Source organism: Misgurnus anguillicaudatus, chromosome 17 (assembly GCF_027580225.2).
Source record: "Misgurnus anguillicaudatus chromosome 17, ASM2758022v2, whole genome shotgun sequence".
Taxonomy (NCBI): Eukaryota; Metazoa; Chordata; class Actinopteri; order Cypriniformes; family Cobitidae; genus Misgurnus; species Misgurnus anguillicaudatus.
The window spans coordinates 19,844,087-19,869,895 of NC_073353.2; the positions used below are offsets into that span (position 1 = coordinate 19,844,087).

The 25,809-nt window shown below is 39.2% G+C and overlaps 1 protein-coding gene across 2 annotated transcripts in view; it reads right to left on the minus strand.

The window, feature by feature from the left end:
- Positions 1-2,090: 2,090 nt before the first annotated feature.
- Positions 2,091-25,809, minus strand: part of lypd6 (LY6/PLAUR domain containing 6) — a 30,272-nt gene continuing 6,553 nt past the window's right edge. For both annotated transcript variants that reach the window (XM_055215642.2, XM_055215641.2), the window contains exons 2-5: positions 13,584-13,749; positions 11,501-11,599; positions 5,597-5,727; positions 2,091-3,645 (exon numbers count right to left, since the gene is read on the minus strand). In XM_055215642.2, coding sequence (XP_055071617.1) covers positions 3,475-3,645; positions 5,597-5,727; positions 11,501-11,599; positions 13,584-13,701 — 519 coding nt within the window. In that variant the 5' untranslated portion in view covers positions 13,702-13,749 and the 3' untranslated portion in view covers positions 2,091-3,474. The remainder of the gene's footprint in view (positions 3,646-5,596; positions 5,728-11,500; positions 11,600-13,583; positions 13,750-25,809) is intronic.

Sequence of the window (25,809 nt, forward strand, 5' to 3'; positions counted from 1 at the left end):
TTCTCATTAATGCCATTATCTAATCAACCAATCACATGGCAGTTGCTTCAATGCATTTAGGGGTGTGGTCCTGGTCGAGACAATCTCCTGAACTCCAAACTGAATGTCAGAATCAGAAAGAAATGTCATTTAAGCAATTTTGAGCGTGGCATGGTTGTTGGTGCCAGACGGGCCGGTCTGAGTATTTCACAATCTGCTCATTTACTGGGATTTTTACGCACAACCATTTCTAGGGTTTACAAAGAATGGTGTGAAAAGGAAAAAACATCCAGTATGCGGCAGTCCTGTGAGCGAAAATGCCTTGTTGATGCTAGAGGTCAGAGGAGAATGTGCCGACTGATTCAAGCTGATAGAAGAGCAACTTTGACTGAAATAACCACCCGTTACAACCGAGGTATACAGCAAAGCATTTGTGAAGCCACAACACACACAACCTTGAGGCGGATGGGCTACAACAGCAGAAGACCCCACCGGGTACCACTCATCTCCACTACAAATAGGAAAAAGATGCTAGAAATTGCCCAAGCTCACCAAAATTGAACAGTTGAAGACTGGAAAAATGTTGCCTGGTTTCGATTTCTGTTGAGACATTCAGATGGTAGAGTTAGAATTTGGTGTAAACAGAATGGATCCATCATGCCTTGTTACCGCTGTGCAGGCTGGTGGTGGTGGTGTAGTAGTGTAGAGGATGTTTTCTTGGCACACTTTAGGCCCCTTAGTGCCAATTGGGCATCGTTGAAATGCCACGGCCTACCTGAGCATTGTTTCTAATCATGTCCATCCCTTTATGACCACCATGTACCCATCTTCTGATGGCTACTTCCAGAAGGATAATGCACGTGTCACAAAACTCGAATCATTTCAAATTGGTTTTTTGAACATGTCAATGAGTTCACTGTACTAAAATGGCCCCCACAGTCACCAGATCTCAACCCAATAGAGCATATTTGGGATGTGGTGGAAAGGGAGCTTCGTGCCCTGGATGTGCATCCCACAAATCTCCATCAACTGCAAGATGCTATCCTATCAATATGGGCCAACATTTCTAAAAAATGCTTTCAGCACCTTGTTGAATCAATGCCACAGAGAATTAAGGCAGTTGTGAAGGCGAAAGGGGGTCAAACACAGTATTAGTATGGTGTTCCTAATAATCCTTTAGGTGAGTGTATTTTCACAGAATGTTCTTTACATGTAAAATCTGGATTTTACAGACAAATTCACATTTTGTTTTAAATATCCATTTACTTGAGTAGAAAATGTAAGATAACTGTGCATTTAAAAATAACTTTCTTTTAACTAATTTATCTCTTTACAACTAGCACCATCCAACTGTCAGGGCAGCTTTTATATTTGATGGGTTGTCTGATTATGAAGCCACCACTGTTAGAAGGTCATTGAAGAGCTTTATATCTATAACAACAGACTGTTAATGCTCCATAGCTGAGCAATGCCTGATTTATTTTTAACCTGCAGTCCATCTGTGACTCAAGTGACCAATAGGGTTGACCTCTGACCTCTGAACTGAGATTTAATAGGAGTTGCCTTTCCATGTCTCTGCTGTTTTTCAAAAACTAAACTACTCTATAAATCTAAAGTCTCATAAAAACAAACCTAAACCTGTCTAGATAAATTACTGTGCGAATGTAATAGATACAACCTAGAAAAAAACAAAACTATCAGATTATATCAGTTCTGAAGAGAGAAAAGGGCACTTAATTTTGACCCCCCAAAGTACTCCCAATTACGCCATAAAATGTAGCTCCTCTTTTAAATCCGATTAGAAAAGCGCTTCGTTTTATTTTGTACCACCAAACTTGCTCGTATAACTACTCGTCTTAAATAGGAAAAACGTTGATGTGTTTGGTCACTTCTAACTTTATCTCTAAATGGTACCATTGAATGAATGGGGCTAAGCTAAATGCTATCGAAGTGTCGCAGCGCGCTCCAGCGCTTATGTGCACGCACACAGATGATAGAGGGATGTATCAACAATTCTTAGTTAAGGTAATAACATATTTTAATATTGAAAATGAGTAGACTATTCCTTTAAGGATTTTTATTTAATACAACACGGGTAGGAAACAACAACACAGGTGTTACTTATATATTTCAAATGCACGATTTAGCACATTATTATATACACAAAAAGTACATACACAAGAATACAGGGATATTATAAAAGGGTAGAAAAAATATCTACATTTACAACGAACCTTGGCACACACTAATGCAGCATTCCCACGTGACTTCTTAAGAGTAAAAAAGTAAAAATATATCATGCAACCTTGTTACAAATTGTGTTTCATTTAAGATTAAAGTGATATGATTTTTATGTACATGATGTTATCTATAAACTAAGGATGATTTTTCATCACATTTTTTATGTGGTTACACCTATAGGTTAAAGTTTATTCAGGTATTAGTTAACTGGCACTGGCTGGTCTATAATTACCTGAGTAAAGAGACAAGAGCCCTTATGTGATCATCATGCCCTTTATATTTTACTGATGTGATACTGATTTCAGTGTGAACGCTATACAAACAGATAAGAAACAGCTTCATTTACAGCTGGAAAGATCGCCTAAACAAATGATACATTACAGCCTGAATAAAATAACACTGAACTCAACACTTTATATGCTGACTGCTCTGTCAACCAAGAATTGTGATTTTACAGTACAGAACTGACTGACAAATGTGTTATAAGAACATACATACATATAATAACAATAATAATAACATAAAAGCCCTTCACTGTGTTATACTGTGGAGGCCACATGATATTAAAGCATTATTAGTTCACTACACATTAACGTGACAAATATCTGTACACAAGTGCTTTAAGGATATGTGTGTCAATATGATACAAGACAAATGGAAGTGCAAAAGCTGAATAGACTGTTTATTGTATAGGGCTGAGGAAGGTAGCTGTCCATACTTTTTCCAAAATGCCAAGCCCTTTTTCAATGTTAACAAAAAATTTGACCTTAACCACAATGATGACAGTAGTTACCTATTTTTGGTGGAAAAGTTGTGTAGCTTGACCTCTTGCATAATGCTTTATCTACAGGGATAACATTTAACAAACTGTTAAGGTTTCCTACAACAAATGGATGATAAAAAAATAAATATATCTATACAAATGTATAAAACACAACTCACATTGATTAAAGACAAAATTGTGCAGGTTTGTTTCAGTTTTGACATAAATATCCCCGTTTCCACCCCAGCATTGACTTTTCTGAATTTTTCACACAATTTAAGGGACATGGCTCCAAAGATTTGAACCCACATTACTGACGCTTGCACATCCTGGATTTTCACATAGCAAACATTAATGCAGAAATCACGAAACCTTTTTATCAACTGAAAAAAAGTTGAACAATTAACACTTCATTTTAAGGAACGTAAAGCCCAACTGGAACTGGAGTCAACTTTCTGCCATGAAGGTTTTATCCGTCATGGACGAGTCTCTTATTTAATACTGTGGAGCAACAAACTGAAGATACAAACAGACAGCAGCACGTGACTCTGTGTTAGTCTCAAGCTCTTGTTAATGGGGGACGTGGTGGAAAAAATGGCGTCAGTCTCATTTCGTGGGAGGGGCAAGTTGCAGATGTTCCCTTCACAACAGGATGTGCACACCTGTGTAAAGATAACCAAACATACAGGCATTAACCAGTGTTGGGTTAAAAAGTGACAAACCCAATCCTGTATTGTTGGGTCAAAAATAAACATTTTCTGGGATCATTTAAACCAAATGACTGGGTTTGTTCCTTTTTGCAATGTAAATGTGACTATAGGTGGCTAAACATATCACAATTCATTTAAGAACAAAGGTAAATGTATGCAGATATTATAGTGCTGTCAAACATTTTGCGGTTTACCAAATGAACCATTTTTTTTCCCAAACTTCCCCCTTCAGTGTAGCTGTGGCATATTTATACCACATTTATCTCTCAATCTGCCCTTCTGACTTCTGCATAACTCCTGTCTAATGCTAGAGGTGAAGGGTACAACACAGAGTTCAGGTCCTTTCCATGTGCACGTTTTAACAAGGATTACTTATATAAGGATTACTGAAAGAAACTAGCATCTAAACACTTGAGAGGATAAATGGATTAACTGCTGAGCAGTTTACTGTTACTGCCTCGATCCATATCCCATAGACAGCTTGGCCAGAAGTGATTAGTCCCTTTCACACATACAGTCTTTACTGGTAAATTGCAGTTACCTTGCAGTAAATTGCAGTGTGAACAGGTCCTTTCTGGTAAATTAATGCTGCCAATTTACCAGTAAGAGAGCTTGTAAGATTACCAGTAATTTACTGGTAAGTGCTATCTGGTATATTCTCTGTGGCTTGGTCGACATTGTCTAAACTCCGACAACAACTTTGTTGTTTATGGAGTTTAAAGGAACAGTATGTAAGAAATGTATATCAATTAATCATAAGATGGCCCTGATATGTCACTAGACATTAAGAAATCATTTTCATTTCAAATACTTCTATAACTCACAGTGGTCTGGCCAGGATATTGTCATTTAAAAAGTGAAGTTGCAGCCCTCAACTGATGTTTATGTTGTCATGTTGTGTATTGGCCACCAGTTGTGTGATTGCAGTACCAGTTTTAGCCACAAGTTTTGTGATTGCAGTACCAGTTTTGGCCACAATCCTACATACTGTTCCTTTAACCCTTATATTATGTTCCGGGTCAATTTGAACGTTTTGATTTTTAAGCTGTCGGAAAGACCAGTTAACCTGTGATATTATTCTTTAAATTTTGTGACTTTTATTCATTTATGACCATGAACATGCATGCAAAGTTTGGACACGCAGATATGTTTTGAAGTGTACAAAAATAATTTTGTAACGATTTTGAGGTTTGCAGGTCAATTTGACCCGCATTTTGTTTAGTTCCAAAGCAATTGTACAGATCCAAATGAAATATATATTTTTAGTGTTTGTTGCTATATTTGTGTTTTACTATCCTGAAATGGGGGTAAAATGCTTCTCCTCACTCTTTTGAGTACTGAAAAAGACTTTCACAGACACAGATGGTAAAAGTGAGCTATCATTTCTATTTACAATGTATATGAAATACTACTAAGTTCTCGTTTTCTTCCAGACATTTTGTCACTTTTTCACACAATTTTTTGGCACAAATAATTTTTGTAATGTAAACACTGATTTCTTGAATTTGTACAATGGGCCTCAAGAACAAAACATGAGGCTGTTTAGGAAAAGAAAAGCTTCATTTCATTTTACAGCAATATTAAATTGTTTATAGGATGTTTTAAACATAGATATGTTACAAAATAACATGTTTTCAACATTTGTAAAAACAAATATGTTAATGCATTTTTAAAAATCATAATAATAAAATTATAATAAAATAATAAATAATGAAATGTATTAATACAATTATAATAGGACGTGTTTGTAATGTGTGACAAATACTGTTACTAAAATGGTCCTGTTCATACCTAATTCCTTCTTGTTTTTCATAATGTGATATTTAGGAAATGGCACTGAATCTTGCACACAACTTTTGAGCATTTTCTGCTCTATAACAAGAGTCACAGTAACTGAGCTCACCTTGTTTCCTTCATGATCTATATCAGAACACCCTGTTGTTAGACAGTCATCCAGCGCCACGCAGCGTTTCGTCACCGCAACCGTGCTTCCATTCCAGCTCATCGTATGACGTGTGAAGCAGTATCTGCTCTCTAAAAGTCACAGAGCGAGTTTTCGTTCAATTAATTTCCTCAGGGGCACATAGAGTACTGTACAGTTCATAAAGCACAACGGTAAGTCTTGACTATAATGAAAGAGTTTGGAAAAAGCAGTTCCCTTTCAATACGGTTCACTTCGCATTGCGTCAGTTAGCTGACGCTATGGGGGAAACTCCTGTTTACTCCGTGACTGAAGCCTATTGGTTAACGTCTGTACAAAGTACAGACCAATGACGTTTGAACCCGCGCGCGGGAAGTACACGTCCTTATATAAGCGCGGTTCAAGCGTCAGGAGCTCATTAATTTCTCCTTCAGCGCGAACCTCTCGCTGCTCCGAAGAAGAAGAAGCCTTACCTCGCCGTCGACAAAAGCCCTGCAGCGGAGTCCAGGCCTAGCGTCTTCCCTGCCCTTTCCGGCTGAGAACCGAAGACAGCAGAATCCAGGTCTAGCGTCTTCCCCTTCCGCTTTCCGGCCGAGAACCGAAGATAGCCTTCGCTTGCCGTGGTACGAGCCCTGTGCAGCGGACACATGCCTGACGAGGTCTCCCCTGCGGCCGCCCGGTAAGATCAATATTTTTAATATAAAGCTGTAAGCTAAAAGAGCAGGCGCTGTTGTAATAGCGTCCAGCACAGCGGCTTGAGTGAGCCTCCCTGCTATGAATTTCCTCGAGCGCGTCACCGGTCTGGCACCTTCCACGCCGGGACCGCGCTTATATGCTTCGGTTGTCTTATCCATGTTTCGTGCTCCCCCTGCTGTTCCTCTCTCCCCGGGATGAACACACGGCGAGCCATGAGACTAGATGGATGCATAGACCTGCACACACGGACTAACCCCCCCTGTGTTCTGTCACATCGCAACCGTTCATGCTTACAGAGTCCCTTCGCTCCTCTCACATTCAGTGGCGAGATCTCTGACACATATGAATCCCCCGAGTACATCGGGTGATACCGTTTATATGACGCATGGCTGTCCTGTCTGTGTTGCTGCTCCCCTCTGCCGTTTCTCTCTTGTTGAGATGAACAAGCGGGGGAACCGTAAAACTAGAAAGATGCATACGACAAGCAAACACGGGCGGATCTGCCCCTGTTCCCTGTCATAGCACAGCCACTCGTGCTCCACGCTCGCGGAGTCCCTCGCTCCTTTCCCCGCAGTGGTGAGGTCTCTTAACGGCGTAGTTAGCACGCAGTCTTACGGCTCGCTGCCTCTAAATGCAGCTGTCTAGTGTTCAACGATTACAGAGCTTTATGCCCCTCCCCTCCTGGAGCGGCGCGATCTCATTCGTCTGCTCGTTAGGGCGGATTCGCCGCTATTGGAGCATCAAGAACACTCATTATAAGAGCTAACCGGCTCACTATTCGTCTATACAGAGCTTCATGCCCCTCCCCCCTGGAGCGGCGCGATCTCATTCGTCTGCTCGATAAGGCGGACACGCCTCTATCTGAGCGCTAAAACACTTATTATAGAGCTTAACCGGCCTGAGTCTATCTCACTTCGGAAAGCTCACTACTAGTCTGCCCGGTCATTTCTCTCTGGTTTAGACGGAATCAGAGGCAGAACGAATTTGTTTAACATACCGAGGCCCGAATACCTCCCTTTATTCAGTCCCGTCCTATATCAGTGCGCTGAATATTGGTACATTCTTATATACCCGGTTTTTCTGCCCTTTTTAATAAACGGCAAAACCGCGGGCCTCACGGCAGACTTCCTCTCTGCGATGGGTTCAGTCTGACATTAAACCACCTAGACATACTGCTCTGCTCCGTGAGCCGTTCGGGTCACCGTCACTACTGAGGCTCGTGCACCTGAACGGCTGAGCTCTGGTCTTCGCAGCACAGCTGCGTCGACATAGAACTGTCTGAAGAGGGGTTAAGTCGCGCCTCGGCTGGACTGCCCTGAAATGTTTTCTGTGTGCTGTTTATCCAAACATACTGTGTAATACTGTGGGTTATGCGACCTCACTATAGTGGCGAACGGTATTGAATTCCTCTAAAAAGAGTAATTTCCGTGCTTACTATACTGTGTATTGACACCCCACGGTTGTACGGTGTCTCTAAACACTTTCTCGCCTTACTGACAAGCAATCAGTAATACGCACACACGGCCCGCTGTCCATAATTCTATCGATGCTTGCCGAAAAAAGAAAAAAAAAAAAAAAAAAAAAACCCGGTTTGGCCATATACTGTGTATTGACACCCCACGGCTGTACGGTGTCTCTAACATTTTTCTGCCAAATTCGCTCGCAGCCCACCTCAGTTTCTCCGCTACGATGCTGACGGCGCAAACGAGCACGGTCTTACGGCTGTCATTCTCTCTTCCTAGAGAGACGCAGCCTCAGACTTTTGCATGGCTCCAAGCATTTGAATCGCGCCCTCTCCGGACGGCTACTCAAAGGCTTACAGCCAAGCGGTTTATGACGTTTTTCGGCCATACAGCTGATTTATATCAGCGGATCCGAAGACGCTCACACCTCCGCTCTGCTCCAATACTCGGAGATATTAAGGGTAATATCAACCTGAAGTGAGCTTGCTACCCGCCACAATAAGTTTCAAAACTCAAGCGCGCGCACAGACAGACGCGCGGCATCTCGTTTAAGACGGGCTCACGTACCCCTCTAACGAGCCTCAGAAAACTGAAAATCGTGGCATTCTGTTCATAAGTCCACTTCAGTTTGACTAAGCAAAGGTCCCGCCCCGAGCTGACGGCCGGGAAGCTCATGCTTAAGTTACACACAGCTGCATGAAGTGCTACCATTACGAGATCGCCAGCATCTGCTGTGGGTTGAACACGCTTTACGACGGCAATCAGCCTTCGGCGCGTGGAACGCCCGTTTGTCTCATATCAATCACCTTGTACTGTACATACGGTCCATTAAGGGGATGATTTTAGCACTGCAGCACTCTCGACCATGTTATTGTGATAATGCGGTCGGGCAAACTACGGTGGTTTCATTATTTACCGAACCAGATGAGATCTCGCCCCCTGTACAAGCTGGCGAGTCATCTCCTTTATAAACTCATTGCATCGCTTTATAAGCTATGTTCAATCAGAGTGATACGCATCTCGTGCTTAAGTACCAAGATGCAGACATATTAACCCGTTACGATGGGCGTGCAGAGATTGCATCCGTGGGACACGACCTACATTACGTGCCTTATAACACGTTGACACAAGCTGCTAGGACCCCTTTCGCGAGGCGTCCTTATGCAAAGTCTGATCTATTCTGTCTAGTGACAGCGAGAGTCTTCCCCCCGCGAATTGTAGGTGGAACAGCTTTCTCCTCACTACAGAGGCTCGTGCACGGCGGCTTTCTCCCCCTGCGTATATATATATGTGGCGGTGATAACAGCGAACCACGCTTTTATGACCGACCATCCACTTTATTCATAAGTCTGTCATTTCTCAGATGCAGACGGTGCCCGAGGCGCAGCGCTCTGGAACTGTCCAAGGTCCTGTATGACAGATACGTCTGACGTACATCAGACGATCAGCTGTTCATCGGCGTCACAGATCACTCACTAGCGCACCTGTCAATACAGGTTATTTATGGATCGTTGACGTTATCACCTCCCGTGACAATGAAGTCTACTCCATGTATGGATTAGATCCTCGGGCATGGTCTTAGAAGTTTCTCATTTGACATTTGTGACACGGCCGGCTGGTCCCCGCCGTCCACGTTGTCAGTTTACAGCTTCGACATCCCTGCTTCGCGCACTAGTGAGGTTTGTTGCATTAAAGGTGCGCCGCGTAAGCTCACCTGTATGCACGATATGGGTTTTAATTATATGCGTCCACCGTGCGCTTAGAGAAGCTCACATATGCACGCTATAACATTTCGGTATACACTAAAGATGCGCTCGGAAAAGCTCATCTGTATACACGGCTGTGACACATACATACATTGTTGTTCATCTGTGTACGTTCACGGTGCGTTGAGTGCCCACCGTACGTTCATCAATCATATCTGTACACATTCACGGCGCGTTCTGTGCATTGATTTATCTATACGCATTCACGGTGCACTGAAGGGTTCACCCGTGTGCGCACAACTTATTATCAGAACACATGACGGCGCGCTTGAGAATCTTGCCGGCCTGTGGATTATGACACTCTGATTCATCTATATGCATTCACGATGTATTCAAGTTTTCACCTGTGCCCGTGCAATTTATAGTCAATATACATTTACGGCGCGCTTGGAAAGCTCACCGATCTGTGCACTATAACACTACCTATATGCATCCCGATGCGCTCGAGGGCGCACCTGGGTTCACACTATTGTGGTATCTGTATAATCCCACGCTACGAACCGTTCTGCCGCATATTATAGTCAGATCGGCCGTTCGTGAGTTTTGCAGATCACTCACTATGTATGTCTGTTGCTTACAGTGGTTATTTAGATGGATCGTTGAAACCATCGCACTGGCTCACGCCCCTCTATGAGCTATGTCCTATATAGAGCCCACTCTGTGAGAGTTTGGCTTTTTCATGGACTTGGTCTACAGGGGTATCTATTTGATATCTGCTACACGGCCGGCTGGTCTTCGCCGTCTACGTTGTCAGATTGTACAGCTTAGACGTCCCTGCCCTACGAGCGCAGGTTCTCTCGGCTCAATCATGCACGCTCATGCGTTTTATGTGTACACCACGGTGCGCTCAGCGAGCTCACCAACGTGACTCTGAATTTACTTATCTCGCACACCCGCGACGCGCTCGGTATCTCGCCGTCTTGTGCTATGTTATGTGCCCCCGGTGCGTTTAAAACCCCACCGTGTGCGCGTCAACATTTTATATGGTGCTTACACATTGCTTAAAGCTGTGAATATGCCGGGTATAGGGCCACACGCAGTGTCTCTCCGGTAAGGCACTTCTGTACGTTGTGTATGCACGGCGTGATGGGATTACGTTCCCCCATAGCGTCAGCTAACTGACGCAATGCGAAGTGAACCGTATTGAAAGGGAACGCTTAGGTTACTCACGTAACCCCGGTTCCCTGAAATAACGGGAACGAAGCATTGCGTCACTTGCCGTGCTACAAACGTCTACGCAGCGAGTGTATTCGGCTGCGCGCTTCAGTCGAATAATAATGAGCTCCTGACGCTTGAACCGCGCTTATATAAGGACGTGTACTTCCCGCGCGCGGGTTCAAACGTCATTGGTCTGTACTTTGTACAGACGTTAACCAATAGGCTTCAGTCACGGAGTAAACAGGAGTTTCCCCCATAGCGTCAGCTAACTGACGCAATGCTTCGTTCCCGTTATTTCAGGGAACCGGGGTTACGTGAGTAACCTAAGCGTTTTCCTGCAGGGTTTTTCGACTCAAATCTTGCTGTACTTGCCTGAAGCCCCTTCAGAAAATATTTTAATAAATGCCCTTGTAACGTGACTCTTACAATCACCGAATATTGCACAATATTTTTAAATTACATGCAAAACTGAAAACCGTGTTTAGGCATTGCAGGAAATGTACATGTTTCCTGCAATATTTCTGATGACCTGCAGCAGCATGTGTTACCAAATGAATGAATGTCCTGAAGAGGTTCAGAGCACCCGAGTCATTAACACAGGGCTATAAATCAACCTGAACACAGGGGACTTCCTTTCATGGATTGAATTATATTGAGCAACATATAGGAACAGTAAGAGCTGCACATACAGATGATGATCTTTGGCTAAATGTATAATCCTGGTAAACATATTAGGGTATGGTGGGATTTAAAATGAACTCAAATGTCAATTGTCTCTAACAACATGAAGAAGATGTTGGTACCTCTTGGACAATACTGATCTGGAGCCCATCGATTGCATTCATAGTTGTCAGGTGCATCTTCACAAGTAAAACATTTAAATCCTCCTGGATATGGAGTGGTGGAAAACAGATGTGAAAAATTTGTACCTTATTTACAGTAGCTGACATGTTTACACACACACAGGGTTTGTTCAATACTGATTTAAATAAAAGCATCGGATTTTCTAATGTATATATACTGTAAAACCTGTGTGTAGGAACATGGTGGTTTATTTATTTCCATCAATTTTTACTCTTAACTCCCTCGAATTCTTCTGATGCTTCTGTACATGAATGGCCATATGGTCAGAACACAATAATGACATAACGAAATCCCTTCAGATTTATTTACAGCACAAAAAAAAAGAATAATAGGAAAAGACTTCAGTACAGTAGATAAACAAAAAGTCTACATTTACAGCATATCATATCATGCTAAATAAATATATATTTATATTATACTTAACTTTAATTAAAGCTACATTAAGATCTCATGGGGTTGTAAATCCATACTTGCCATATGGAGTGATTAAAACTAACTTCATCATAATAACACACATCCTCCAAATCAATACACAACAGCTGAATATCAGCAGGTCACAAAATGATGTTGGGTGCCCCGACTGTTTGGAGATCTCACACGCACTGATTTATTTTGCCCAGTCCAAACACACATGTAGGCTACACTTACAATCCCTACTGATGTATATTAGACTGTCAAAAAAAAGGTCAAAAAATTGTCCCAAGCTGTCACTGGGGCGATACCCTTTAAAAAGTTCCTAATATGTACCATTCAGATATAGATATGAATACATTTGGTGCCAATATGTAACTTTGAGGTACTAATATGAACTATTTAGGGGCAAAGGTTACGGCCCTAGTAACCAACCCAGTATCACAAAATTACGTGGGCTAGCACCTAGAGTCTTTTCCTATAAAAAAATATAAAATATTAAAAAAAAAATCATCAAAAAAGGTATAAACCAATACTTAAAGTGACATCCTAATGCAAACACCAAATCAAACCCTAAACTAAAGCGTCAATGGTTTGAAAATAGGGCAAAACAGTTGAGTAACAAATACATGACAGTGACACGTAAGCAGAAATACGTGACATGTTCACGCAAAAACGCGGAAAAATGTGTCAGTGTCACAGAAAAGACTCACAAATTTACGTGACTATAGGAACATAATTTCGTGATACAGGGTTGCAGTAACAGTTAGGTACTATTTGTTTGACCATTTTATCTGGCAGTGTATTGAACAGATACAGATATCTCCAGATATAATGAAGCTTGTCTCTCTCAGTCTCAACCCATAATTATAATGTAGTATTATTTGAAGAGCTATTTTCCCAAAAAGGTCAAATGGGGACAAAAGAAAAAATAAAGACCTTAGATAGAAACGGCTACATTCATGACCACAGTCGAGTTTTAGGATAGAGGATCTTAATGGGATAGTTTACCCAAAATAAAAAATTCTGTCATCATATAGTTTCTTTCTTCTGTTGGACACAAAAGAGGACATTTTCGATAAATGATGGTAAGCACACAGATGACGTTACCCATTGACTTTCATAGTATTTGTTTATCCTACCATGAAAGTCAATGTGTACCATCAACTGTGTGGTCAACATCATTTATCAAAATATCTATAAAAATAAACCTGAGGGTGAGTAAATGATGACAGAAGTTTGGACACAGTTGGAATTCCAGTTGTGACACTGAGTTATGGACCACTGACACGCCCTCCAAGACCAACTATCAGAAAACAGTATACATTCATACTTAAGATATAAGGTTTAAATACAAAATGTGAATATATGCTAAGTTTAGCCTCAGTCTAAAATTTTAAAGATGACGATCTAACAGCTCCATACCAACCCTGCCCTAAAGGATCTACAGAAGCCGTGACTGACATCTGAGGCTTGACCCCTTTGTGTCTGAAGATTCCCACTCTTGACACAGGGAAAACTGGGATTATATTTACACCACACACTAAAGCTGACCTCACAACAGGTGTTATATGGTCATGCAGAATATAAATAATTTCAGAATAAACTTACTGGAGGGATGAAGGAAAATGATGTCTTTTTCTGTGAAGTCCCTCGATTGAACCGTTTTTATCCAGCCAGTGATGGCACTCAGCATTAAGCCCCAGGCCATAATAGGCCAGGGTTCCATTGCTGGAGTAAAACTCACATGTGAAAGAGCCAAGATCCAACACGACACCTGTTAAAGACAACAAACGTTCATAAACATAAAGCCATTCTTGTTTACTAACTTTACTATCAGGCAGCAAATACTGTACATATGAGCTATTTAACAATAAATAAAAACATAAGAATGAATGCTCCAAAATAAAGATGTTAAAGAATGCTCTTCAGCATTGAAGCAGTTCAAAAGCATTGCAATTGCTCTCCAAAACACAGAACACAAAGAGCCATGCATGTTTCTGTAGCAAGTGCCTCATTATATCAATTACAATGTCAGCAGTCTGCCAATGTCCTGACCCTTCAGCAACAGTGACCCTCTTAACTGTTTGGTTGTTGGCACCAGAGAACAAACAGTAATCCATTGTTTTTAAATGACTGGATGCCATGGTCACAATAAAACATCTTTGATACAAACCGCAAATGGACATCTATGTTTACACTCCATTAAACTGGATCACATATAGGGCTGGGTATTGGCAAGGGCCTCACGATACGTCTCATGATACATGGGTCGTGAATACAATGTATCACGATACAATACAATACAATACGTTGCATGTAGCGATACATTGCAATACTTTTCTTTTTTTATCAAAAATGTAAAAAAAATAGAGCTGATTTACTTTTTATTAAAGCCAAAGTGCTTCCACACGACTTTGAAAGCTGCAGGTGTTTTTAAATTTTCTGTCATTTTCTCACTCGCGCTAACTTGAGACATTGGCCAAATGGCCGTATATGACAGACAACATGACAGCGACAACTACAGCAGCAGCGGCGGATTAGGTCGTTTGATGCACACAGAGGGTTTTTTAATTTATTTTTAGAAAAATCGATAGTAGAGCTTGAAATATCGATACACTATCGTGAAAATATCGTTTTGCACAACCCTAATCACATACAGTATAATGAACTTTGTGTGGCATGTTTTTTGATTTTGGTTCACTGAAAAGCCCCTTATAAATGAGCTGTTAAAAGCACATGGTTTAAACACAAAGCTCTGTGCTTTACATTCCTAAAACAAAAACTGAGACAGATTTCAGAGGTGCTCTTTGGATTTAATAGTGAGTCAAATGGGAGATTAGCCAGAAATCAACCATTTTACTATGGTACATGAGTTCCTCTACATTTTGTCTTTGCAATATGCTGACTGTTAAATTCATGCAGACACAGGTACTGGAGTTACCCTCAGGACTATTATCAAGACCTTTATAGGACTATACCTGAAGTAGAGTAAATTAAAACCAGCTACTTAAATTAACCTTTGAAATGTTCAGCACATGTTTTTTTTACAACTTGCTGTTAATCCGTTTCTACAGAGTTGTAGAGCTCCCAGTCAACAATAATAATTAAAAACAGTCAATAATTGCTATGTGCTCTATATAATATTTAGTAAACTTCCACAACTGACTCACATATTAAAGATCTCGTTCTTTTCTTTTTGTGTTTCTTAAAGCTTTGATTGTGTTTACAGTGCGCAATATAACATGTGTTTATGTTTCACGTGTAAAAAACACTGTATTTTTCACACTATTTACTTATCTCTATACCACTGCTTTCACTGTCCTAAAAACAGGCTGATGTCTTCCTTGTTCTATGAAGTCCCTTTTTCAGAAATATGTATAGAGTTCTGATTGTGAAGTTTGTTTAGTGTATTGTGATTCTACAGCAGCTTAGCTTAGCCGTTTGAGCTTAGCAGGCGACTGGCGTATTCCTGTGGGCGGAGTTTAGTCAAAACCTCGTATATTGCATCATTCAACCAGGAAGTAGAGGGCTGTAGTCCAAACTGGCCATTCCCTGTAAGCTTTGAAAGGGGAATTCTGTTAAAGAAAATATATTGCCTGGCAGTGAACTTTGAGCTTTATCATTTTGCAGGTATTATTAACAACATTACACACTAACTAAAGTTTGAAAAATGGGATTAGAAAAAACGGGACCTTTAAATTACTATACAACCACAGAAAGAATAAAGAGACCACTCCAGCTTTTCCTTTAATCATAATTTCTACATGTATGTGACCATTTCAGTCCACAGTGTCTGTTGAAATCCAACTAAAGCAAAGCACCCAATAGGAGTGTAAAAGACTGAGAGTATATCAAGAAGACACATGAAAGAAGTGATTAAATATTAAACATTAATATCCACGACACTGTTGTCATGTGGTTTCTACGTCAATAAAGGCGGTAACAAAGGGTAACATGGATATTAACGCTATTGACAGGCAACTGTCCTGCCACGTGTCACTGTTTTGAATGGCAATTTCCTCATAATTTACAAGTAGTTGAAAACATTAGAGTTATTGATAGTAATCATCTGAAAAATATATAATACTGGACTAGTGGTTTTTGGATATTATACTGCAAATATCTTACAAATTGTATCTTTAAAGGAACAGTATGTAGGATTGTGGCCAAAAACGGGTATTGCAATCACAAAACTTGTGGCTAAAACTGGTACTGCAATCACACAACTGGGGCCAATACCATGAAGGAAGCTGAACAAACTCGGAGTTAAAGGATTGGTTTTGAGTTGACAAAACCAAACCGATGCAATCAGGCTTTATTGGTCCCATGAAGCGGCTTATCAACTTTCTCTGTCAACTCAGGCTTTGATCTTTAGGCTATGATTACTCCACCCGCGCGTGCACATAAAAGAGTGACGTCGGCACGAACAACCAATCGAAATAAAAAACGGAGAGAGCACATCCAAGCAGTGGATTTTTTTAGCGGAGGAGCATGAGCTAATTATACAAAAGTATGAAGATTATAAAAATGTATTTCAAGAGCGAAATAATACTGCCTCTGCTCTTTTTAATATATATAACATGTACATTAACATACTTCATTGTATAATATATTTAGGTAGGCTACCCAAAGTGAAATATGCTTTTATTAAGTTAATGTACACTGTTAAATTTGTTAATAATCTTACAGGGAATTTTATAAAAGCCTTCTTTTAAAGACATGGTCGTGAAATGTCGGGGAAACACTATTAAGCTGTTAATGTAGCCCTACAGTGCATGGACCACCTTGTGCATGGTTCAACAAACCGTGTTTTCCCCACCGACCGCATACTGTACCACTTGCAAAAAAGCGCAACGCAATACACATCATTTGCGGTACAGTAAGGGCATGGATTCAACGTGATAGATTTCTTATGTGAGGCTAGAAGTTTGCAAAGATAAGATCCCTTCTGTGAAAAATCTAGATATTTCATACAAATAACTGGGCAAGGGAAAACTAAAAACTCTCTCTACGAAGTGCTCTTCTAACAATTTGCGCGGAGACCTCTGAGACTTATATCTGCTTTGGATGTTTAAGCCCTCCTTTTTTTCTTAGTTTTTTTCCTCTTTTTTTCTTTAAATGCGGTATCAACACGGAAAATAGTGATTGTTAAATATGCCTTAATGTTTATATTTGAATATAAAAGTTCAATAAAAAAATACAAAGAAATAAAATTTGCGCGGAGACTCTGTAGTTACGTCAGCTATATATTTCTTTGCTCGCAGCTGATTGGTCATACCGCAGTCTTAGATCTCGAATCCAGAACATAACCTGCCCCGGGGCAGGTTAGCCGTGCAGCGTAAGATACCATGGCGACCAACACCGATTAAAGCCGCGCTACTTTCATGGTACCTAAAAGAAACCCAGGGTTGGCGCAAACTAATCTTAAACTTACCTGGCTATCCACTTAAACCGGCTTCATGGTATAGGCCCCTGGTGGCCAATAGACAACACGACAACATAAACATCAGTTGAGGGCTGCAACTCCACTTTATAAATGACAATATCCTGGCCAGACCACTGCTGTCAGTGATATAAGTATTTGAAATGAAAATGATTTCTTAATGTCTAGTGACATATCAGGGCCATTTTATGATTAATTGATATACATTTCTTATACCGTTCCTTTAAGTGTGTGGCTAGCCGTTTTTTGGTCTCAAATATCCTCTTGGCTCTACGCACTTGCAGAAAAATAATTCTTGTTTCCTATTTGGGGTGCTACAATTTTTCTTAAGTTGTACAAACTTAAAAATATATATAAATATTATCACACAAAAAAATAAATGAATAAAACAGCACATTATCCAAGCATAATATGGTATTGTAATTATGTTCAAAACGCATGGTGTGTCCAGTCCATAAATTGACATGAAAGGATTTTGTAAAATTTGCTAAAGTTTGGCATTCAGTTCAGTCATGTTATCTTGCCCATCAGTTTGAACCTGGAATGCAAGAAAACATGTTTCCTCTGCTTTTTGTGTTTTCACTAATTAATAAAGGATTAATAAAGATTAGACCACCATTATGGCTTATCACTAACCAGAGATTTCTTTGTTTTTTTCTTTACTTACTGCTAAGTTTTTTTAAGTTTTACATATCCTACAGGATTACACTGGTTTCCTGTCTGGGTCTGGAAGAGATTTCCTCTTGTTTATTGTGTTAAGTACGCCTGTCTCAGAAATATGATTAAATAGGCCGACACTGAGCTCCTGTTGTAGCTCTTGACCTTTCAGAGACTGCAGTGGCAAAGCCATGTTAGACAGCATTAGGTTTCCTCAAAGTGATTTTTCCCCACTGAAGGTCTAAGGCCGTATAAAGGATCAGTTTTTAGCTCCGGGTCCCCCAAGCTGTTAGACGAGTGGGAATGTCAACAAACAATTTAAGTATGTTTTGCCAGACCTTTGATAAATGTGTTCACCTCTGTCTCATACACAAACACTGGAAATGATCAATTAAAATTTCCCTTGGGCTTAAACAATCTTAGGAAGAAATAAACTGATGTGCTTTACGGTGTAGATACAGAACTGATGCAGAGAAAATAAAGCAGATGTACAGTAATAAATCTTTCCATTACAAAACCATTTAATTCATGTAAGAAGTCATAGACAGCTTGCTACACATTTGCAAAATGGAAAAGTGTACAGAAATGAATGTTATTCATAATCAAGTCTAGATTAATGCACCTGCTTGGTAGCAAATGACATCATCTAGAAAAGCTTCAGAATTTTAGAATACGTCACACATATAAGCTTGCAGGTGAAGTGAACTATCAGCAGCTCGCTCTGATAAAATCAGCAGCCGTACGAGACTGTGACATGAATGTCTAGGAGAATGAGTTAAGTAAGTAAGCCTTGAGTAACAAAAAGACATCCAACTGATAAGAGAAGATGGATTCAGTTTCACCACACAGGTGACCAAAGACATCTTATTCTGTATTATCTCTTGCTGGAAGATCTAATGTCCTCGAAGCATATGCCTATGCCAGAACCTTGAGAACACCAGTGATAACAGATTTTACTAACACTTTACAATGATTTGTTAACATTAGTTAGATTAGCTAGCATTAACTAACAATAGACAAAACTTTTATAGCATTTATTAATCTTTCTTCATGCTCCTTGCAGCATTTACTAATAAATTTATACAATTTAATTAAATGTAAAAATATTTTTTATAATATCCAAGGACTGAAGCATAAATAGATTTAACATGATTTATTTTAAATCCTCAATTTTAATGTTTAAAATAGACAGTTATTCGCTGCTTCCAGAGCAAAAATATATTTTTGGTATTCAAAGCTAAGTTAAGTATAATCATCTATAAATGTTTTTACTTATTTTCATATCCTGTTGGCATGGAATGGCAATCTAATAATCGCAATGTTGACAATCACGCACCATGCCAGTCAAATACTAATATTAAATACTTCTCAGACATGTAATTAATATGACACTGAAGGGTAAATTTCCAGACTCAATCAGGAAGTACCTGATGTTTCACTTTAGTGGCCCATCTTCTCTTATGCTTTGCCAGGGACCTGCCATGAGCAACACTTGTCAACAAGACATGAATGCCTGCAAACTTTCTAAACTGTAAAATGAAAGTTGCGGTCGCTGATGTATTTAAGTAGTCTTTTGTGTTGTTTGAAGAGTGTTAAAGAGGATCTGGTGCGTTGAAGTATAAAGTAACTGCAGAGAAAACATTTAATCCAGTTGAACATGAACTTGGTACAGAATCTCTTGCACTTGATCAAACTCTTCATGTAGCTTAGTTTGTAAAGCATTATAGCAGTGCAAAGGTCAAGGATTTGATTCGTAAAGAACACACACACACACTGACAAAAATTCCCTTGCATTGGACAAACGCATCTGCCAAATGCATAATTAAATTGCTTGTATGTCTTTAATCTTTCCATGGAGTCTCTGTGGCCCACACACACTGAAGGCAAATTTGGTTGTCACTTCAATTTAGAGGACTGAAAACCGCATTCTACTACCAAATTAACTCCCACAAAATGCAGGTAGGGACAAATGCACAATGCTATAACATTACTTTAGTTTAAAACAACAAATGCTAAACATGCTAGAGAGCAAACTTTGCTATGGTTACATCCCTGTCAGTCGTTGCATTTTCAGAAGTGAGTCTTGTTCTGTACACACATGGAATGATTATTTAGGAGAATCACTCCCGCATTGTTGTCACTACCAAAACTTTGCAGTGTAAGTGTACATTTATGAGGTTAGCTACTAAGGAGGGATAAGTATGTGTCTAACAGCATGCTGCAACATATTTTATGCTCTTTCCAAAACAGAGTTTAGTTTCTAACTGTACAACATCCATCATGTGCATTATTTATCATGTTAATGGGTTACATACAGTAATGCACTGCAGAGGGAATCCCTAGAAGAAAACTGTACCGCGCTATATTGTAAAATCTAAAAGGCAGGGGACTTAATATCTATTTTCTCTCTGTAGAATCTTACTGCTATCTAAAAGACACAATTAAGGTATTTGAATAGCATATTTCTTATGGGTGGTTATTCAAGTTTAAAGTATATATCTATATAACTTTAAATAATATATATAGACACACACCGATCAGCCATAATATTATGCACCCCTGTATCACAAAATTCCGTACCTATAGTCATGTAAATATTTGATATTTGTTCGCGTTTATATACGTGATCGTATCACACATTTCTGTTTACTGTCACGTATTGGTTACTTAACTGCTTTTTCCATTTTCAAACCATTGTCACTTCGGTTTAGGGTTAGATTTGGTGTTTGTGTTAGGATGTCACTTTAAGTATTGGTTTATACAATTTTTTTCTGATTTATGTTTTTATATTTTCTAATATTTAAAGGTGCAGTGTGTAAATTTAAGCGGCATCCAGTGGTGAGGTTGTGAATTACAACCAACGGCTCAGTCCACTGCTCACCCCTCGCTTTTGAAAAGCATTGAGAAGCTTTTGCAATTGACGGAGACAACTTAGTAAAAAAGGTTTGTCCATTAAGGGCTTCTGTAGAAACATGGCAGCACAAAATGGCGACTTCCACGTAAGGGAACCCTCTATTTATGTAGATAAAAACGTCTCATTCTAAGATAATAAAAACATAACTGTTCGTATTCAGTATAAAAAGGTCTTTATAACCCCCCTGATAATATAGTTTTGTATATTATTTAGCATTTCTGTCAAGAGATCCTTCTAAAAATTACACATTGCACCTTTAAACCATTGTTGCCTGGTGTTAGGGTTAGAGTTGGGTTTGAGTAAGGATGTCATTTTATTTATATCTAACCCTAAACCGAAGCGACAATGGTAAGAAATTAGGACAAAACAGTTGAGTAACCAATACATGACAGGGACATGTAAACAGAAATGCGTGATGCGGTCATGTATAAATGCTAAAAAACATGACAGTGTCACAGAAAAAAATACAAATTTACGTGACTATAGGTATGTAATTTCGTGATACTGGGTTGCATTATGACCACCTGTCTAATATTGTGTAGGTCCCCCTTATGGCTGTAGTCAAAGTTGCTCAAATCCTTACGTTTGCCCATTTTTCCTGCTTCTAACGCATCAACTTTGAGGACACACAAAGTTGATGTGTTAGAAGCAGAAAAAATGGGCAAGCGTAAGGAAAAACAGCTGAAAAACATTTTTGACAAGGGCCAAATTGTGATGGCTAGAAAACTGGGTCAGAGGATCTCTAAAACTGGAGCCCTTGTTGGGTGTTCCCTGTTAGTACCAAAAGTGGTCCAAGGAAGAAATAGCGCTGAACCAGCGACAGGGTCATGGGTGGCCAAGGCTCACTGATGTACAGGGGGAGCGAACTTTAAACTTGAATAACTACCAATAAGAAATGCTCTATTCTTCAGCACAACGGTAACCCCATAAAAACCACCAACATAACAAAAACTCTTTTAAATACCAACACAACAGAACACTAAACTTTAATATGTCTCCTCCTTTTTCAGTCTTTTTCAATCTGCAAAAAGTGAAAAGTTGGATAAACTTAAACACCTAAAAATGTTTTTCCGGACTATAAGTCACACTTTTTTCATAGTTTGGCGGGTCCTGGAATTTATAGTCAGATGCGACTTATATGTAAAAATTATTTTATATGAACCAAGAGAAACCATTACCGTCTACAGCCGCGAGAGTCCGCTCTATGCTGCTCCTGTATTTATGTAATTCAATGGATTCAGTGATGCAGAAAGACTTTGCAACCTTTTTGACATGATTTGGATTGTCATGTTAATTAAGCCTATTGAGCCTCCCAGGTATGTTCTGTATGCTATTGTGTAACGTGTAAATAACTGTTAATGTTACTTTAACATATACAGACTTCTATTTAACCTACTGTTCTGGCTATTGTTTAGTTGAATAACTTGCCTTTCCAGATTAAAGCAACACTAAACAGTTTTTTTACCTTAAAATAACGTTTCCAAAAACGTTTCAGTCGTTCATCCACTCAAAACAGGGTGAACGGCACTTTCACATTCGCTTTGCAGCCCTCTATCGGCCAAAACTGCACTAAAGAAGTTTCCAACCGTCGGCTCGTGGTCCTGTAGTTTGAGTGAAAACTACAAAAAATTGCTTTACGGCAGACCTACAATCCAATCAGAGCCAGCTTTGCTGCAGTAGGCTAAATTATTTACGACAGTGGTAATGGACAATTCCAATTCCAACCTGTAGGGGGAGCAAAGAGCAAAAACGCTTCGTGTTGCTTTAAATCGGCTTGGTTTTGTGAAATCATTTTCTAAATAAACGCAACATAATATAGTCCAATGAGACTTATAACTGTTTTTTCCTCTTCAAACGCATTTTATACTAAAAAAATTTAACATACTTGACTAAATCATGTATATTTAAAAATATAAACATCAAGTTAAGCCAAAGAGTAACAATTTCAATTCAGATTAAAATGATGCAACTATGTTTGAAACAGAAACTGAATCAATCGTGTTAAATCATAATGAACTGTTGAAATAAAGTGAACAGCAGTAACCTTCATGTCAAGTCATTACTACAGGTCACCCAGCAGGGTGGAGGAAAGAGGCAGCAGTGGGGAACTCATGGCTCCCCGCAGGTCAAGGGCCCAGAAGTTCCTGCCTGAGTCGCTGCCAGGTGAGTAAGAATAACCCGGGTCCGAAACACGATATTCCTGGTTGTGAAGCGGCCTGTGAATGGCAGTCACTCCCAGTAATGGGGGAAACGAAATGCAAATCCTCTCTGGTGACTTTCAAAACTTGTCGGACCAGATTCTGAACAGCTTTGAGTACTGAAAGCAGCAGAAATGTGAGGATGCTTCAAGCTGCAAGCTGTGGCTTTTCTCCAGTTTAATAGAATAAAAACCATAGCATATAAACACTGATTCAACATAAAATCTTTGCTATCTGGGATATTTCTTAAACGGCTTCAATTTAGGATGAAGGTATTTGGTAAATGAGTTCTCCATTCAATGCACAATGTAACAGAGTCCTGCAGTCAAAAGCCATGAGCAATGCCACAAATCCAAATAAGTCACTTTGGATCAGAATCACAGACCAGCTAATTGAAATCCTACATGCACACAAACACGCTAATCCGGCACTGTTCTTTTGAAGTAGTCCAGTTCAGCTGTATAATTTTTAATCCCCTCTTCAGCCTCTTGACACATTCAAAGATCCAAAGAATCAGATGTACTGTAGCACAGAATAACACAATGAACGACGCAAATGCCTCAGATAATGAAGAAAAGGAGTTTGTCCTGACAAAAATACCTCAATACATTGTGCCACGAGCAACAAGAATAGGTTTAGCAAAATTTTGGTGTGTATTTAAATTAAATGGAAAAGGTCGGTAAAGTAAATAATTTTTACTAGTGTAGTAGATGGTTTATTTTGAATTCTTTATACTTGTGATATGTCTCCATTGTGATATACTATATGCTCTTCATACAGGTTATTAAGTCATTCATCTATGTTGGTCCTGTAGCTTTGGGTTTAAGTGATTTATCGTAATGATCTTTGCATTATACTCTACCTCTCGGTTACTAAGTCATTAATCTATGTTGCTCCTGTAGCTTTGGGTTTAAATGATTTATCGTAATGATCTTTGCATTAATGCACTGTTCCTCTCAGTCAGTAAAGGCCACTTCTTGAAACTGGGAAAGAGATTAGTGCCCTTTGTAGGGAAGGAGAGATATAATAATGTCTTGATGTGGAGGGGGGTCTGACCGAAAAGGGATAAAATATCTTTGCGGCAGCTGTGGCAAACCGAGAGGGTGGAGCGTGTGGTAAGTTTGATTCCCTTGAACTATGGGCCACTAAAACTAGGATGAGAGGGCAGAGGGGGCTAATTGGGAATTTTCATGAAAGGATTTAGTCCCTCTTTTGTCTTTGGGGCTCAGATGGCAAAACCACACATTCTTCCAGCAAGACCTTTTCATGGACCATGAGTGTTCGATTTTAATCGGATTTCTTGGATGAGGGGAAACACACCCCTCTCTCACTGGCCTTTTTGTTCATGTTTACTTGTAAACACCTATTTATAAGCACAGTTTGGAGATGGATGAAAACCGCCTGACACTGGATAAGCTCCTGATTCGGTCTGCATACCAGTCCAAGGACATCATTCATAACAGGTGTTCGCCAAATGTTTTCGGAAACAGTTCAAGTGAAGGAATGAGATGACACAAAGCTGGATTATAAGATCCAAAATGCATGCATTTAATGCATATGTAGCGCAGGTGAAACACAGTAACGTTTCTGGTGTGAACTAAAAATATAACTAAAATATACTATACTTGCAGGATATGCACGCACTATGACTTATCTAGAAAAATCCAGGCACTTATTCTTATGAACTGAAAAAAAACTTCAAAAGGAAAGGTGAAATCCTCAGGAGACATGCTGAAATATCTGGTTGCTGATGCTGAGGAAAAAATTCTGCACTGTGTTTACAAGAAACAGATTGAATGCATACATATGGGGTTTAGAGCTTACTAGCAAAATACAAAGTTCAGGCATTTTTTTTAGGTAATGCCCCTTTGTTTTCTAATTACTATAACAGATTAGAGTCTTTACATTGACTCTCATGCTTGTTTGTGGAGATTTATTTTATTATTTTTAGATTTGGGAGTCCCAAACTGTATCTGTGAAAATAATAATCTAATTATAGTATTTTTATTTAATAGTAATGCATTTACTTATCAGAGTTTTTAATTTGTCCCTTAGATTTGGTCAAAGTAAAGTTGCCTTATGGAAATATGTTACATACTGTTTACGTCTGTATATCGAGTGATCATATACATCCTTTGGATATACCATTTGAAGAAATTGAAATTATAAATTATGAAAATGAAATTATAAAATGTGGAAAAAAACATACATTTTATATACATAGGCCTACCTTAAATACAAAATAAAATAAATATGATGAATCTTTACAAATGTTTTATAATGTAAGACAATTGTAGTTGATCTGCTTCTTCATCAGCCTCCTTCTTTATCCATAAAGATAAAGTAGTGAGATGAAAACATTTATTTGTGATTTTTTTCATAAAGCATGCCACATCCATTCCACTGCAAAACTGTAAATATAATATATTTTTACATTAACGCATTTGGCAGATGCTTTAATCCAAAGTGACTTACAATGCATTCCAGCTATACATTTTTCTTAGTATGTGATTCTCGCGAAATTAGACTTATGAGGTGTCATGAAACATTTTGATAAAAAATGTAAATGCAATGTAAGAGTATCAAAATAAGAAGCATACAGTTAAAAACATCTCTTCATGC